The sequence below is a fragment of the Crocuta crocuta genome, unplaced genomic scaffold (assembly GCF_008692635.1).
Source record: "Crocuta crocuta isolate KB4526 unplaced genomic scaffold, BGI_CrCroc_1.0 scaffold95, whole genome shotgun sequence".
Classification (NCBI taxonomy): Eukaryota; Metazoa; Chordata; class Mammalia; order Carnivora; family Hyaenidae; genus Crocuta; species Crocuta crocuta.
Window position 1 is genome coordinate 1,943,029 of NW_027530971.1, and position 17,133 is coordinate 1,960,161.

General features: G+C 47.7%; 1 protein-coding gene across 1 annotated transcript in view; it reads left to right on the forward strand.

Moving 5' to 3' along the window:
* Window positions 1-17,133, forward strand: part of ZNF462 (zinc finger protein 462) — a 137,648-nt gene that overhangs the window by 59,195 nt on the left and 61,320 nt on the right. The window contains 6 exon segments of the mRNA XM_077769835.1: window positions 1-2,531; window positions 3,302-3,388; window positions 3,391-3,564; window positions 4,887-5,170; window positions 8,098-8,216; window positions 12,494-12,685. The exon segment at window positions 1-2,531 is cut by the window's left edge and continues 8 nt beyond it. Coding sequence (XP_077625961.1) covers window positions 1-2,531; window positions 3,302-3,388; window positions 3,391-3,564; window positions 4,887-5,170; window positions 8,098-8,216; window positions 12,494-12,685 — 3,387 coding nt within the window.

A 17,133-nucleotide genomic window follows, 5' to 3' on the forward strand; every position in this document is an offset into this window, starting at 1 on the left:
CAGACCTCAGTACTGAGCTTTACTACTGCAAACACTGTTCCTACAGCAATCGGTCAGTTGTGGGAGTGCTTGTCCACTACCAGAAAAGACACCCAGAAATAAAGGTTACTGCCAAATATATCAGACAGGCTCCTCCCACAGCTGCAATGATGAGAGGGTCCGAGGGGCCCCAAGGCTCCCCTCGGCCACCCGCCCCCATGCAACAGCTGAACCGAAGCAGCTCTGAGAGAGATGGCCCTCCTGTGGAGAATGAGATGTTCTTTTGCCAGCACTGTGATTACGGGAACCGGACGGTCAAAGGTGTACTCATTCACTATCAGAAGAAGCACCGAGACTTCAAGGCCAATGCAGACGTGATCCGGCAACACACGGCCACCATCCGAAGCCTCTGTGACCGCAACCAGAAGAAGACTGCCAGCTGTGTGCTTGTCGCCCCCTCTGCCGTGGAGCGGGACAAAACCAAACTGCGAGCGCTCAAATGTAGGCAGTGTTCGTATACCTCCCCCTACTTCTATGCACTGAGGAAGCATATCAAGAAAGATCACCCTGCCCTGAAGGCCACAGTCACGTCCATCATGCGGTGGGCATTTCTAGACGGCTCGATAGAAGCTGGCTACCACTGCGAGTGGTGCATCTATTCCCACACAGAGCCCAGCGGTTTGCTCCTACATTACCAAAGGAGGCATCCAGAACACTACGTTGACTATACTTACATGGCTACCAAACTCTGGGCTGGGCCCGACCCATCCCCTCCCTCTCTCACGATGCCTGCCGAAGCCAAAACGTACAGATGCCGAGACTGTGTTTTCGAGGCCATGTCCATCTGGGACATCACCAATCACTACCAAGCGTTCCATCCCTGGGCCATGAACGGTGATGAGTCGGTGCTGCTAGATATCATCAAGGAGAAAGATGCCATCGAGAACCCCATCCCTCCTTCCGAAGAGCTGGTGGGCCCCATGAATTGTGAAAACAGTATGCCCGCTCCGCTCCCCGAGCAGGACACCGAATGCCCAGAGGACGCCAGGCTTTCCCCGGAGAAAAGCATCCAGTTGGCTTCGGCCAACCCCGCCATATCGTCCACCCCGTACCAGTGCACGGTGTGCCAGTCCGAGTATAACAACCTGCATGGCCTCCTTACCCACTACGGGAAGAAGCACCCCGGCATGAAGGTGAAGGCTGCCGACTTTGCCCAGGACATCGACATCAACCCGGGCGCCGTCTACAAATGCAGGCATTGCCCGTACATCAACACCCGCATCCACGGCGTCCTGACCCACTACCAGAAGCGACACCCGGCCATCAAGGTGACCGCCGAGGACTTCGTGCACGACGTGGAGCAGTCCGCTGACATCACCCAGAACGACGTGGAGGAGACAAGCAGGATCTTCAAGCAAGGCTACGGCGCCTACCGCTGCAAACTGTGTCCGTACACGCATGGCACCTTGGAGAAGCTCAAAATCCACTACGAGAAGTATCACAATCAGCCTGAATTTGATGTGTTTTCCCAGTCGCCCCCGAAGCTGCCAGTCTCCCTCGAGCCCGAGATGACCACTGAGGTGAGCCCTTCCCAGGTGTCGGTCACCGAGGAGGAGGTGGGAGAGGATCCTGTGTCCACGTCTCACTTCTCTACCTCGCACCTGGTCTCCCACACGGTGTTCCGGTGCCAGCTGTGCAAGTACTTCTGCTCCACGAGGAAGGGCATCGCCAGGCACTACCGCATCAAGCACAACAACGTGCGAGCCCAGCCGGAGGGCAAGAACAACCTCTTCAAGTGTGCCCTGTGTGCATACACCAACCCCATCCGCAAAGGGCTGGCGGCGCACTATCAGAAGCGCCACGACATCGACGCCTACTACACCCACTGCCTGGCAGCCTCGAGGACCATCAGCGACAAGCCCAACAAGGTGATCATCCCGTCCCCGCCCAAGGACGACTCCCCGCAGCTCAGCGAAGAGCTCCGGCGGGCTGTGGAGAAGAAGAAGTGCTCCCTGTGCTCCTTCCAGTCCTTCAGCAAGAAGGGCATCGTGTCCCATTACATGAAGCGCCACCCGGGGGTGTTCCCCAAGAAGCAGCACGCCAGCAAGCTGGGCGGCTACTTCACCGCCGTCTACGCCGACGAGCACGAGAAGCCGCTGCTGATGGAAGAGGAGGAGAGAGGCAGCTTCGAGAAAGCCGAGGTGGAGGGAGGCGAAGCCCAGGAGATCGAGTGGCTCCCGTTCCGCTGCGTCAAGTGCTTCAAGCTGTCCTTCAGCACGGCGGAGCTGCTGTGTATGCATTACACTGACCACCACAGCCGGGACCTGAAGAGGGACTTCGTCATTCTGGGCAGCGGCCCCCGCCTGCAGAGCCCCGCCTACCAGTGTAAGCACTGTGATAGCAAACTGCAAAGCACAGCGGAGCTGACCTCACACTTGAACATTCACAATGAGGAATTCCAGAAGCGTGCCAAACGTCAGGAGAGGAGGAAACAGCTTTTGAGCAAGCAGAAATATGCAGATGGTGCTTTTGCAGATTTCAAACAAGAGAGGGTAAGGATATGTTTTGATTTCCCTTCCCCCAGGAGGCCTCTCATCACTGGTGCCCACATGCACTTCTTCGTTGCCAGCCAGACTGCTACAGGCTTCCTAGTGACTTAGCTTGCCAGAGAGCTCAATAAGTCAATTAAACATTTCGAGCCTGATTATCCCCCATTCTGTGCTCACCCTTCTCCACGGCCTGTTCCCCTCCCTGCCACCCCTCCCCAGGCTCCCCAGGGGAGGGTTGGGGTGGTTTCTCTGTATTTCCTTCTGCCAAGTAGCCTTATCTGAGGCCTAGTTACACGACAACGCTCACTCTCTGAGGCAGCCGTGGGCCGTCTCTTGGTGTCCCTAGCACCTCTCAGCCATGCCTTGGTCTGCGGTGTCTGCTACATGAACCTAACATCTCCAGGAGTAGATTTTTGCCTGTTTGTTTGTTTTGGTCAAGAAGTTCACTAATGGCGTAACTATGCAACGTTTCACCTGCGTAGTTGAAATTGGTTTCAAAAGCAGATAACCTGTGGCAGTGACGATGAGGCTTCTCCACAGAAATCTTCTCTACTCACAAGCTGTAACGTATTTGGGTTCCGGAGACTTTGCATAGTAGGCAGCGTGCCACGACTCTGACGAATTCGTTATGTAAAAATACTCACATATTTCTCCCTTGGTTTTTAACCTGCTAATCTGCTTTGAAATAAAATCTGCTAGTAAGCTACGAGAAATAAATGCCGGCATTTGAGGGAGGGCTCAGAGTACTGATGGCTACCACTGTATTTTACCAGCCTTTTGGTCACTTAGAAGAGGTGCCAAAGATCAAGGAGAGGAAGGTGGTGGGCTACAAGTGTAAATTCTGTGTGGAAGTGCANTCAGGAAAGGGCGGCCCAGAACGTGGGCATTCCTGAGCTGTGCTTGGATCGGTCTGGCTTGTTTTGATTTTTTTGCAGGTTGGACCTTCTTCATCTTACGTGTCTCCACCTGGTCGCGTTTCGATCTGGTTCCCTTCCACGCGGATAGTTTGGTGGAAACAGAAGATCCGGGCCTCTCGGTACAGGAGGCTTTGGGTCGCCCTTCTGTTCTGCGTTTAGTGCCGTTAGGTGTTTGCTCTTCCAAGTTGCCCGAGCTCTTGAAAGGAATCAAGTGGGTCCTGTTCCCATCATCTTCTGCTCCTCCCACTGCCTGACTTCTTAACTGTTCTCATCTGGCTGACGGTGCAGAGAGCCCAGGAGAATCCTTTACTTCTTATCCTGGGTCTTCTGAGGAGTGTAAGAAATGTGAAGTCTAAAACTAAACGCCTCCAAGTCACAGCCGGCCCCGAGAACCCCTTGACCTGGTTTGTCTCCTTTGTTGCCTTTCCCGGTTTGTCACTGGCCAGTGCCTCCCCCTCTTCCCCCCTGACCTCTACTAGGCCGCCTGTTTGGAACCGTGTAATCCTAAAGAGCAGCCGCTGTTTTGGGAACCACGCCGCCACCCGTGCCTTCCGGGACATGGCCGAGCACATATTTTTGAGCAGAGAAGTTAGTTAGTTCAGGGCTCTGCTCTTTGTCTCTAGATACGTGAATATATTTTTGTCATCTGCCCTTCTTCATCTTGTGTCCTATTTTGCCCACGTAGCATGGACGTAAAGTCTCTGCTTTTCTTCACTGAAGACTGAAGCCCTCTGGCTGTCAGCAGAATGGAGGCGCCCAGGGGTGGCGGCGGTCAGCTTCTTCCACGCCACCGCGGTGTGTCCCAGGCTTGTTTCCTGGGCTCACTCGAGGGAGGCAGAGCAGCTCTTCGTGTGTAAATAACCCAAGGAGTCCCCTCCAAACATGAGTGACTTAGAACCGGGCTGCTCCTTAATTTGTTTCAGTGGATCATACGGCAGCCTTCGGTCAGTGGGTGAAGTCCCCTTCCGCAGGGTGGGGGTGAGCACGGATGGCAAAGGGCGGGATCCTGCCCTCTCCTTCACTTCTAAGGACGGCCCACAGCTCCTAGCTACCCAGACTACGCTGCTTTTTCCCCCTCCTTTCTTCCTTCCTTTCTTTTCTCTGAGCCATAACCCTAACCCTGCTTTCTGTCAGCTCAAGTGGGATTGCGGTTTGTTCTTTTTAAGATGGGAGATGAGTGAGTGAACTGCCTTCACACTTGGGAGAGCCCGTCTCTCGTGCTTCCCGGGCAGTAGCAACCGTGTCCTCAGATCACTAGCACTGCATGAAGAGTGGCAGTCGGGTTTGCCCTCCCTCTAGGGGGAGCTGGAGAGGCAGGGGAGGAAGCTTTCCCAGGAAGCCCTGAGGAGTTTGGGAGAATGAAGGGAGAGGAGAGCTGGAGACGATGATGATGGATATTTATTTTGTTGGTGGGGCGTGTGTGTGTGTGTGGTTCTCTTAGCAGGAGGCCGAAGACCCCTCCCACTTGTTCCTGGATGGATTGGAAGCAGCCAAAGATGCTGGCGCCCTGGTGGACCGGGTGGATGGTGAACACTGCTTGCTTGATGGAATGTTGGAGGATGAAACCCGGCCGGGGGGATACCATTGTAGTCAATGTGACAGAGTCCTGATGTCCATGCAGGGGCTGCGTTCTCATGAGAGGAGCCATCTGGCCCTGGCCATGTTTACCCGCGAGGACAAGTACAGCTGCCAGTATTGCTCCTTTGTTTCCGCTTTCAGGCACAAGTAAGTGCTCTCGAGTGGTCGTCAGTGGTTCCCTGGGAGGAGGTGCCGGAGTGGTCAGCCGGGGCTCGGCCGAGCTAGAGCAGGAGAGGCTTGGAGGAGCCAGAAAGCCCCGCTCTAGGTTCCTGCCTGCCGTCCAGTTGGTTATGTTCCCTTGAGCCTCAGTCACCTGGTCTGTCAAATGGGACTAAGAATAGGAGATTGCTTAACATTAATTAGAGTTGGCAAATACAGGCTTCTTTTAAATGAGTAATTTGGAGGCACTGCTATGATTTACAAGAGGGAAGACCAGACAGTAGATGAATGTGCGAGTGTTATCTGTCACAGACATTCCTCCAGAACCTAATCATCAGTTGAGGAAAAGTTCCATTTGGGAAACGGAGTGGCCGAAGGAGGTCAAATTAGGACTATTGACCCATGTGACCAAAAGATGGTTGCTTGATCTTTTCAAAAAGATCGTGGAAAGTAAAGAAGTTACTGATGCCAAAAAGCTGCTTGAAGGACAGGGCCGTTGAGAAGGGGCTGCCCGAGGGCCGTCGCGGCTTTGGAAGTGTAGATTTGGGGTGTTGTGTAAGGCTTGTGGGGGTGATGGGAAGAGGGATGGTTCTGAGAAGCAGCAGTCGTTTTGTTGCCTTTGAGCTGTGTCAGAGAGGTCGCTGCGTCAGAGAGTATGTGTTCAACAGTGTGTGCCACTGTCTTGGATGGTGGTGACCGCTCGTAAGACTGACCTGCTGTTTGTTTTTCCAGTAATTGAAAATAAATATTGGGCTGTTTGCTTCTCAGAAAGATAAAGTGCTAGTTAGTTGTTGAAAGGGAGGTGGCAGTGCTTTTACGGGGTGAGGGTAGGGGTGGTTATGGACCCCATTCTCCAGAGCCTCATGGCTCATCGTTGTCCCCGTGTGCACCTCATGAGCTCACGAAGTATTTGTTCAGCAGCATCTATCCTGCTTTCTGACAGCCCATAGAATCTCAGCAAATCGTAGCGAATAAATGGACACGCCCTGTGCTAAGCAGTGTCCTGGGGACTTTGGGAGGGTGGATATAAAGGGGAACCTAAAAGCTGAGACTGTGGTCAGTGCGCCAAGGGAATTTAAGGTCTAGCTGAGTTATAAGTAAAGCAAGCAAGCACACAAATGACTCAGCAAAATAAGGCACAAATCTTTAAAAAATACATCAATAGAATGCTATGAAGCTTCAAAGAAGGGAAGTGATCCACCCACTGTGAAAGAATCGGGAAGGTTTTATGGAGTAGGGAGCATTTGAGTCGAGTCTTAAAGTAGGAAGACTTTAATGGTTTGGAAAGGACGTACAACGTGGAGGAAGGGATGAGGGCACACACCTGGGGAGCAGAGTGTGGGGCTCGTGGGGGCCCAGCTGGCGGCCCAGGCTCACTGATCTGTAAGTTTTAGGTAAAAGAATAATGGAAGATAAAGTGCATACTTGAGTAAAGACCACATTTGGAGTCTTTGAATGTGGAATTAATACTTTGTGATTTACAGAACTGGCCGAAGGAAGGCTCTGAAAGGAGTAAGTTATCGTAACTGCTCACGTTTCTTGAGCCTTACTGTGTGTCAGGCAGCGTGCTAAGTGCCTTCAGGTATTAACTTGTTCTGTTCTTAAATCAGCCCTGTAAGGTATGGTCCCGTTACCATCTCCATTTCGCGGATGAGAAAAGTGAGGAGGGTTGTGTACTTGCCAAGGCCACACGGTTTATAAGGAATAGCTGGGGTTTGATCCCAAGCAGTCTGATTCCAGAGCTCATGCTCTTGAGTCGAGAACAAGGTGGGAGAGAGCAATTAGGAGGCAGTAGTCGTAGCTGATCCAAGAAGTTCGGCTGGAATTTTGGGAATGGTTAAAGGAAGTAGGATCTTCATGACTTGGAAAAATTGACTTTATGCGGGGGATGAGGGATGAGAGACAAAGTAAAGTACAAACGGCACCTAGGGGCCCAGTCTGGTCGGCTGAGAATGCTCATGTCCTCTACAGAAGCAAGGGAATGAGAAAGAGCGTTAGTTTGGAGGGGTGGGGAACCGATGGCTCTGTTTAGGGCTAGCTGAGTTTAAGAAAGCTAAAGGACACCCAGAGGGAGAGGTCCGGAGGCAACTGAAAGTGCTGCTCAGGAGAACATTATGTGTGTAATGGTAAGCAACCCCAATCCCATGTGAGTCATTTAGAAGGGAATCTAGTTCTCTGGGGCGCTGGTACAAACTAGAACTTCTTCCCACATCTTGTCTGGTAGATTTATTATTTTTTAGCAATCATTATGAAATACTGGGAGTTTGCTATAATTAAATAACTTCTTTATAAGTTGCTCTGGAAGACTGAGGTTCAGTGAACATGGTTGGGTTTATCAGAAGGGGTGACTGGGCCTTTGGATCACATGACTTTCTTTAAACACACCTGTGCTTTGCCTCCATATTTACAAAGGCACTGGAAACATCACAGCCCATTGCAAGTAGCTCAAGTACTTTGAAACTTCCCTTCTTGCATTAAAAAAGTCCTTTTTAAATGCAAAATTTCTCTAACTCCTTTTTTTTTTTTGGTGGAAATAAGTTAAAGGACTGTTTGATAGGTACTCCTCACTGACTTGGCAGAAAACTTGAATTCTCCCTTATTTTACCTTTTGTCTTCAGATGCCCTCTTCCCATTCTACATCCTTCTAGGGAAGGGAGAATGAGGGTCTACTATGACCTTTCCCACTGCCAAGTCTCGCAATCCAAAAAGGCTCTTGATCTCTTCCTCCCTTTGGAATAGGTACAACCACTCTTGTCATTTTTGTTGTTGTTCTGGGTAAGCATCATCCTTGGAAAGGAACAAAGTGACTTTGAACACCTTAGAACAGGGATTGCTGGAAAAGGGTAGTGAGGAAATACATGTAATGGATAATCCTGTCATTTTTCTTTTCTCTTTTATTTTTCTGCCATATCAAGCTTGGATCGCCATATGCAAACCCACCACGGACACCATAAACCATTCCGATGCAAACTCTGCTCCTTCAAGTCCTCCTATAACAGCCGGCTGAAAACACATATACTCAAAGCTCATGCTGGTGAGTTAGCCTCCCTGATGCACAGGTTCTCTGAATTGGAAATTCAGTGGTCGTCCTCGAGTGAAATCCAGAATCTTTTGTCCCCCACACGAGAAGGTATTCTTGACGTGGTTGTGTGTTCATCTCTATTTTAACCTAATGAAGTAACATTAAGAAAAATTATAGAAATCACACAAGACCAAAATACTACCAAGCCCGTGTCACCCATGTCATAGTTGATTAATACGACTAACAGATTTTGCTGTTTAGAGGAATTTCTGAACTACCCAGCCCTTCTAATGGAAACGCATGAATTGTTACATCCACTAAAGATAATTCCCAACTAAAACAAGAATATAATCTTGAGGAAGTTCAGAGGGGCAAAGTACTCAAGACATGTAAGATTTCTCATGAGATGCCCTTAGATACGTTGCTGTACATCAGATAAGAAATGACTTTGGGTCATGAGTGTCCAGGAGCTGTGTTGGTCTCAGTAACTCCGTTGTTCCATCTCATGGCGCTTGCCTCATGGGCATCCCTTACCTGCTGGGCTCTGCACTAAGCATGTTACATTCGTCATACTTGTCTTATGACAGTATCTTATGATGACAGTCTTAAAGGGTAGGGGGTGTTGTCACCGTTAGTGTCAGATGAGGATACAGAGACTCAAAATTAAGTGATCTGTTCAAGGCCATGTAGACCATTCACTAAGAGTTTGACTCCAGAACAAAAACCTACATCCTCATCACGGACAAGATGCTGCTGTTCTCTCTTTCCCACATGTGATGGAGGCTGCCCCCAGGTAGCAAATCAGAGCTCAGCTGCGACAGGAAAGAGGTGGTCTGCAGGAAAGGCAGTGGAGATGGGTCTGGGGGCCTCTCTGTGGTGTCGTCAGTCACTCTCAGAAGCCCAACTCGACCCCGTGGCCCTCTCAGGTTTGGACCACCTTTCCTGATGTTGGGTCCAGTTGAACTGGCTTAATGGAGTAAAACCACTGAAGTCATCCAGCTGCCCTTCACCCCACTGGGCTGCGGATGGGACAGGGAGACTGGCTCTGTGGACTTTGGTTCGTCTGTTAGTATTTTTATATTTTCAGGCAAATTCTACTAACGGCTATGGACTAAGAAGCTTCGGGGTTCAAACACTACTTTCTAACGTGTGTGTATTGTAAATTATTCAGTTGGGACACCATCCTGGGGAGTTTTCTCATAGGCCTCCTCCTTGTCAAAAGTACTTTAAGCAGTGGGAGTTGGGTAAATGATTTGGCCTGTGGGAAGGACTTGGAAAGAGTGCCAGAGGCTGCCTGCTGACACCAGGGCACTGAGCTGACCAAGCAGACTGGCCTTCTGTGCTCACTGGTTGGCAAGAAGGAAGCCTCCAGAAAGCGGGGAGGGGGGTGGGGATGCAGCGTAATTTGTTTCTCTGCACACCTTGGAACCGTGGTGTCCATTGCATGGCTTTTAGCTACTGATAGTGGCTTGGCTTGGAGAAAGCCTCATACATTTCTCAGGACTCTTGACTCCTCTTGTCTATTCTAGATGGACTGTTTTATTGTAAAGGGTAGAAGTCCTATAGACTGATCAGATAATCCAGATTTGAATTCTCTTTTACATTGTGCTACCTAAAACTACCCAACCAGGTTCATGCAGCCAGGCTTGCATTAAAAAATGTAAAAATGGACTAAGGAGGGCAATAGTAGTATATACAGTAATTAATCTATATGAACATCTACATGTATATATTATTTTGTGATTAATATTATATATATTCATATTTATCATAGTAGTAAACACCATTGTTCACAAGCCGGCATCATCCTGACTCCCGGAAAACTCCCTGACTCCTGGGGAGACAACTGACTGATGTTCCTGTTGGGGTCATCTGACTTTGAACTTCTCTGCCTTGGGCTATAGCTCGTTGCGTCACTCAAGGTTCTTCGTAGTTCTCTTCAAGGCTTTCTTGGCTGTACAGGCTCTAGGAGTCATCAGCGGGAAAGCGGAGGCTTAGGGCAGAATTGAAGATGCTGTGCTCACTTCACAGGGGAAACCACATAGCACTTCGCCAGGCGGCAAGGCAGCCACCATCTGAGCTGAGTGAGAGCGGGGGCAGGGGCTCTTCTTCTCATTCCTGCTCTGCGGCTCTGTCCACAGCTCCTTCTCACGGGCTCACAGGACTTTCAGTGCTAAAAGTCTTTTCCGCTTCTTTTTTCCTCTCCTTCTCTTTCCTCTCCTCTGGTTTTAAAATTTCAACTTAAAAATAAATGTGGGAAAACTCATGCTCATTAGAGAAATTTTGGAAATGAAAGAAGAAATCTAGCCGGTCACCCATAATCTTATTATCTAAAGACCACTGTTGTTAACATTTGATAACATTTCCTTTCAACCACTTCCTCTATAATTATTTTTTAACAGTTATATATATAATTTAATGTAAAATATATTGTGCCTTTCTATTTATTTTTCTGAGTGTCAGGATTTTATTTTCTGCTACTTTTTATATTATTACAAACTCTTCAAGAATGTATTTTAGTGAATGATAATTCATCATGAAGCTGTGTCCACATATACTTAATCGTTTCCATCTGACTGGAAATCCCTGTGTATTAAAGGGTATTTTCTAGGGGCTCCTGGGTGGCTCAGTCGGTTAAACATCCATCTTTGGTTCAGGTCATGATCTCACGGTTCGTGAGTTCGGGTCCAGGCTCAGTGCCTGGAGCCTGCTTCAGATTCTGTGTCTCCCCCTCTGTCTCCGCCTCTCCCCTGCTTGCACTCTGTCTCTCTCTGCCTCTGAAAAATAAACGTTAAAAAAATTAAAGAATAGTTTCTTAATATAAACTCTGAGAAGTGCAGCTATTGAGCTGCAAACATGAGCAATTCTAAGCCTATTGTCATAAAAAGCAAAACTGCTTTGAGTCCACTTAACCAGTGTTTGTCCAACAATATAGGCATGCCCATTTCACAGCCTCGCTTTTTAAAATGTAGTTAGTTTAAAAGCTGACTTAGGGCGAAGGTAAATTGTCGTCTCATCGGATCATAGTGATCTCTGCTGTATTTCAGTGGTATAAAAATGATTAAAACAAAAATGCCTACTTTTACTGAAATATCCTGTTTATAGAAGAATATTGGAGACACACACACACACACTTATACATAAACAACTATCTTTCATTTATTTAAAAAAAAATTTTTTTAATGTTTTATTTATTTCTAGGAGAGAGAGAGACAGCGTGAGCAGGGAGGGTCAGAGAGAGAGGGAGTCACAGACTCTGAAACAGGCTCCAGGCTCTGGGCTGGCAGTCAGCACAGAGCCCGACGCGGGGCTTGAACCCATGAACCGTGAGATCGTGACCTAAGCGAAAGTCGGACGCTTAACCGACTAAGCCACCCAGGTGCCCCTATCTTTCTCTCTTTTAGTTAAAGAAATGACTTCAGGTGCCTGGGTGGCTCAGTCAGTTATGCATCTGGCTCCTGATTTTGGCTCAGGTCATGATCTCATGGTTCATGAGATCAAGCCCTGCTTTGGGCACTGTACTGACAGTGCAGAACTTGCTTGGGATTCTCTCCCTCTCCGTTCTCTCTGCCCTTCCACCATGCATGCATGCGCTGTCTCTCTCTCCTCCTCTCAAAGTAAATAAATAAAGCTTAAAAAAGAAGAAATGACTTAGTTTTATCCATTTCTGCACTATTGATTAGGTAGGAGCATGGAGTTTTATGCTGAGGTTTGTGAACTGGTACAAAAGAAACAAACAAAGAAGTAGGATGTGTGGAATGGAGGAGGTGTATAGTCAGCAAAGAAGTAAAGAATGAAAATAGCACAATAGAGTTTGTGCTTAGTTACCTGGTGCTTGGAAAGCCCCTGCTGGGCCCTGGGAATAAGAATTAAGCATATTATATTCTGCAGATGATAAAAGCACCCTTGAATGAAAGCCGACATCATCCCTTCTAGGGGAGAGAGGGAGAACAAGAGACTGGGACACCTTTCTGTAGGAGGGATCATACACATTTGGTTTCAGTCTCTGTTGAGGAATTAGTACACAGGCTCATCCCTGTAAGTAGAGCACGAAACGAAGAGGGCCCAGGTCGCTTGGTTATGGAGCTCATTGAAGAGTTCCGGTCCTAGAGGAGCATTATGTTTTTGGGAAGGGGTGGGTACTTGGTCCGTGAGGGCTTCTTAGACCATGAAATTTCAGAGATCCTTCTCTCTCCTCTCACGTGACTTAACTATGTCATTCTGTTTTCCACCCCACCTGATACCTCCCCTTTTTTCTTGTTGCGCCCCTTCCCACCATCGTCTTCCAGGTGAACATGCCTACAAGTGTTCTTGGTGCTCGTTTTCCACCATGACAATCAGCCAGTTGAAGGAACACTCCCTCAAGGTTCACGGAAAAGCCCTGACCCTCCCCAGGCCGCGGATTGTCAGTCTGCTCTCCTCGCACGCTCACCACTCCTCCCAGAAAGCTGCCCCTGCCGAAGAAGTGGAAGACTCTAATGGTAATATTGGGCTCCCGAGCCACAGCTAACCACCCAAGGTGGAGGTGGGTTGGGATCAATTGCCAGTCATTCTTTCTAGAGGAAAATCTTATACAAAAACCTGACGGTTCAAGTGAAGGAAGAAATGTGGAAAGGTTGAAACCATAGAGAAATTGGAGTGGGAAGGTGAAGTGCCCTCGGTGAGTGTCTGGTGCCATGGCAGAAATGTCGGTCTAGACTCGCGTGAGCATTGGCCGCGTCGAAGGGCTAGTGTTGGAGTCTTCTGTGTTGTGAGCAAGAAAGTAGATTGGGTGTCAGGCAGGCTTATTTCTTTGTTTACTTAGTTACTTCTTTATATCCTGCCTTGTTTCAAAAAACCCAAAACCATGTGCTATGAAGTCTCTGGGGTGCCCCTCTCCACAGAAAACAGAGGAGGGGAGGGAAGGGGTAATGGATGGGGCAAGTATGTCTGACCCCATCATAAGATAATTTTAGGGGTAATGTGATTTCTTAGAGCCAGAGGATATTGAGGAAGTAGCCGTTGGGAGGAGGGTTTAACTGCCCAGTCTTGAGGCTTCAGAAGAAATACAGGAAGCAGAGGAGGGCTCTCCTCACNAAAAACAGAGGGTGTTTTGATTGCTCAGCTCACCTCAGGTGAGCACGGAATCAGGCGCTTAGGACAGGAGGAGGCGTGCGGATTCTCGGGATGTGGAAGACCCGAGAGCTGCTCCCTCCCTGCCCCGCGTGCTCCAATCTCCTCCCCAGCACCTCCAGTAGCCAGACATCTACTGACAGCTCCAGCTCCTCCCAGCCTGGGAACGAACTGTTCCCAAGGGCTACTGTTTCATTCCTGGGAGGAGCTTAGTGGGACTGGAAGGAAAGTTCATGGGCTCTTTGCAACAAAGCCTTGGCTTCTTGTCTGACCTCTCTCAATGCCAGTCGTATTTTCCTGGGCAGTCTCCTACATGCTCATGGAATCGGATAATGATACTCCGTTCGCTGATTATCTTGAGAGATTAAGGAGAAAAGGCACATGCGTTAAAGCGTCCAATACAGCATCTGACCCATGGTGGGTGTTTAATAAAAGGTCATTTTATTGCTGTGATTTTCATCCTTTGACTGCACTTTTGGACTTTGGGGCCATTTCTAACAAGTGTGAATTTGGATTTATCTTTCATGTAAAGGTTTAAAAAGATAGCCTCTTCAGGTAACCTGAAGATCTGCCAGCCCAACATGTCAGCGTGGTCTGATTATCAGATTATCAGAAGAGTCCACGAATAATCTTCCTTCATGAGGTCTGCAGAAAGACAGCTGTGGGAGAAGGGAAGGGGAGTTCCAAGACTAGAACTTTGTTGAGTTAGGGAACATGGTGGCCTCGCCTTTCCAGTCATCAAACGCTGTGCTAAACACAAGCACTCCTGACCGGTATTCCTGTCTTAAAGCACTTTGGTTTAACAAGGATAGGCTTTGTTATTAAGACTGTGGCATGTAATAAAGTGAATCTTCTTCACTGCTGTGTATTAGTTTAAAGTGTAGGAGGAAGCCTGGTGCATATTGTTGTTTTCTTGGAAAACTTGGAGTCTCAGAGCTGGGGGTGGGAGGCAGGGGATGAGGCAGGGAATGTGTGTGAAAGAGGATGGAAGATAACCTCTTTGCACCTTGAGATTCTCTTCATTGGAAAAGATAGGTATGCTGCAACAAAGGGCAAAATATCTTTTGACACACATTGTTAAAATTTTTATTAACATGGTTTTATTTATTTATTTATTCATTCATTTATTTATAATTTCTTTTCAATGTTTTATTTATTTCTGAGAGAGAGAGAGAGAGAGAGAGAGCGAGCTTGAGCAGGGGAGGGTCAGAGAGAGAGGGAGACACAGCATCTGAAGCAGACTCCAGGCTTTGAGCTAGCTGTCAGCACAGATCCCGACGCAGGCTCGAACCCACGAACCGTGAGATCATGACATGAGCCAAAGTCAGATGCTCAACTGACTGAGCCACCCAGGCGCCCCTATTAACATGGTTTTTAATTAAGTGTGTTCATCTGAAATGGATGCTTTACCTGCAGAGCCATTTGTGTGAAATGGATCCATCCATACACCATTTCCAGCAAGGGCTTTTCCTGGGACATTTCTCTCAACATCATACCTTTTTTTCCCCTTTGTCCTCCTCTCTTGAAAGGTGGGTCTCAGTCACAGGGCAAGGGAATCCCACAGACCCCTCACTGTATCCGAGCCCACATTCTGCCAAGAGCTGCACTCTGCACAGAAGAATCATAAATGAATACGGTACCATTCTGGTCCTCCGACAGCTTAAAACCAAACATATAGAAGAGACTGTCAGTATGGTTTTGAGCCAACCATAACCCTGAGTCTGAGGTCTAACCTTTTTGAGGCATGATTTCAGACTCTTGGAAGATGAGGTTAGGGCCTTGGGGTGGGTGGTCGCAGAAACATGATGGTCGGATATTAACTCTCTGCTGAACACAGATAGTCTGTCTTTATTCAAGCACAGGAAGATAATTTGCAGTATATAAAAGTGTTTTCTTTTCCCTTCTATATAGAAAGAACACAGTGACTATGAAAGCTCTTGGTGGCAGCTATATAGTGAGGCCCACACAGAAGTCATTGGACCTGTGCCATTTTTAACATATATAAATAACCTTATCAATGGGTCGGTGGTGATTAGTTTAATTTGATGAAAAAAATATAACTTGATTAGAAGGCAGGTAAACAGAAAGAAGGCATCAAATGGGCTATTCTCATGAACGAATAATTCCATGGAAAGAATAATAGTTTATTCGTTCAATAAATATTTTCTTGAATCCTTACCGTAGGCCTTGCATAGTTTTGGATGACCAAGAATGACCAGAGAGATTTGAGACTGGGATGACTCTTTGCTAGGGAGCTGAGTGGTGGATTCCTAGAAACGACTAAATCTGGGGGATGAAAAAACAGCTGTGGGGCTAGACAGTAGCCTGTAAATCATGCCTTGAATGGTGTTTGAAACACGCATGTGAAATCCAATTGCACATTTTAATAGGGAGAAGCTGTGGGGCTGTTGGCTTTCAGTTCGGGTTTCCCACACTGCAGATGCCAGGACATTGTGAACACAGGCACCAAAAATGTGTTGCAGGCCTGGGGGGAGTAGAGATCCATAAAACCAGGGAAATCACCAGTGTGTCCTTGGCTTTCCGATTCCCTAGCGAGGGATGTGAATAAAACTAGTTGACATGCTCACTGCTATTTGCAGTGGTCAAATGCTTGCAGTCTTGAGAGCGAGCCAGTCTTCTCTGGCAGGAGGAAAACGACTGAGAAAAGAAGGTTCTTGCAAAGCTGCTTTCCCTCCCAACCTAGAGGGAGGGAGAGGAGCCGAGAAGGCAGAGAGAGACAAGAAGGTGGAGGGGAGACGTCACCCCAGCTGCCTGACCACACAGCGGTTCTGAACATACACAGGGCTCTTGGGCTCTGGGCTGTCAGTCTTGACATGTTTCACCAGCACGAGAATCCTTTCTACATTCTCTGTGATCAGTTGTTGGAAAGAAAAGCAAGGGCTGTGTGGTGGTGGTTGTGTGTGTAGGATAATGGGAAATGACACATAATTGCTATTCTAAACAATGCATTAAGGGGAAATCATAAGGTTGTCAACAAAAGGAAGTGCTTTCTGTGTTTGTGTTTACCGGGTTCCTTCTGCCTTATAAAATATAGGACTGGATTTTATCACGCTTTTTCCACCTCTATAAAATGACAAAGAAACTGGAATAGCATAGTTTAGTTATGAGATTTGTTTGGCTCTCAGAAGCTGCATGAAACATGGGCAGTGGCTATCTCACTTAAAATTGAGCTGTATGGTTTCTAAGAAGTCAGGCCAATGGTGACGCTTCCTTGTTCTCCTCCCTTGAATTTCTCGCAAAGAACAGATTATTTTCTTCTGTCTACCCAGTTAAGCTGCATGGAACTGCCGGCTTTAGGAAATAGCCACCGTGATGCGTTTAAAACAAAAATTAGACACTAAGACCTGGTACAAAATGAACAAAGTGAATGAGAATAACATAGTTCTTCGGTCAACCTAGGGAAAACACCGTGAACTTTTGGTCATGCTACCTTTTTCTCTTTATAGTGTGGGTCTCGATACAGTCTGCCCAGTGGAGAAGTCTGTGCTGTTACGATTTAACAGAAAAATGTAAGGAGCTTTTTGATTTTTTATTTTCTATTGGTAAAAGATTTTCTGTTAGAACTTTCCAGTTGGCTTTTCTATTCTACACTCTAGAATAATGCTTGATAAGCACTATTTTTATCCAGATAACATCTCGTTGAAGAACTATAGGCACTTCTTCGTGTCATATCAAAGTCCTCTGCATTGTGTGAGGGGTTTACCATTTGGTCACACCTTCCCATTCCAGAGTGGCCTCACTAACAAGTACTGATGGGCACCATCTCTGTACGTGTGTCCCCCCCCCCCCCCCCCCC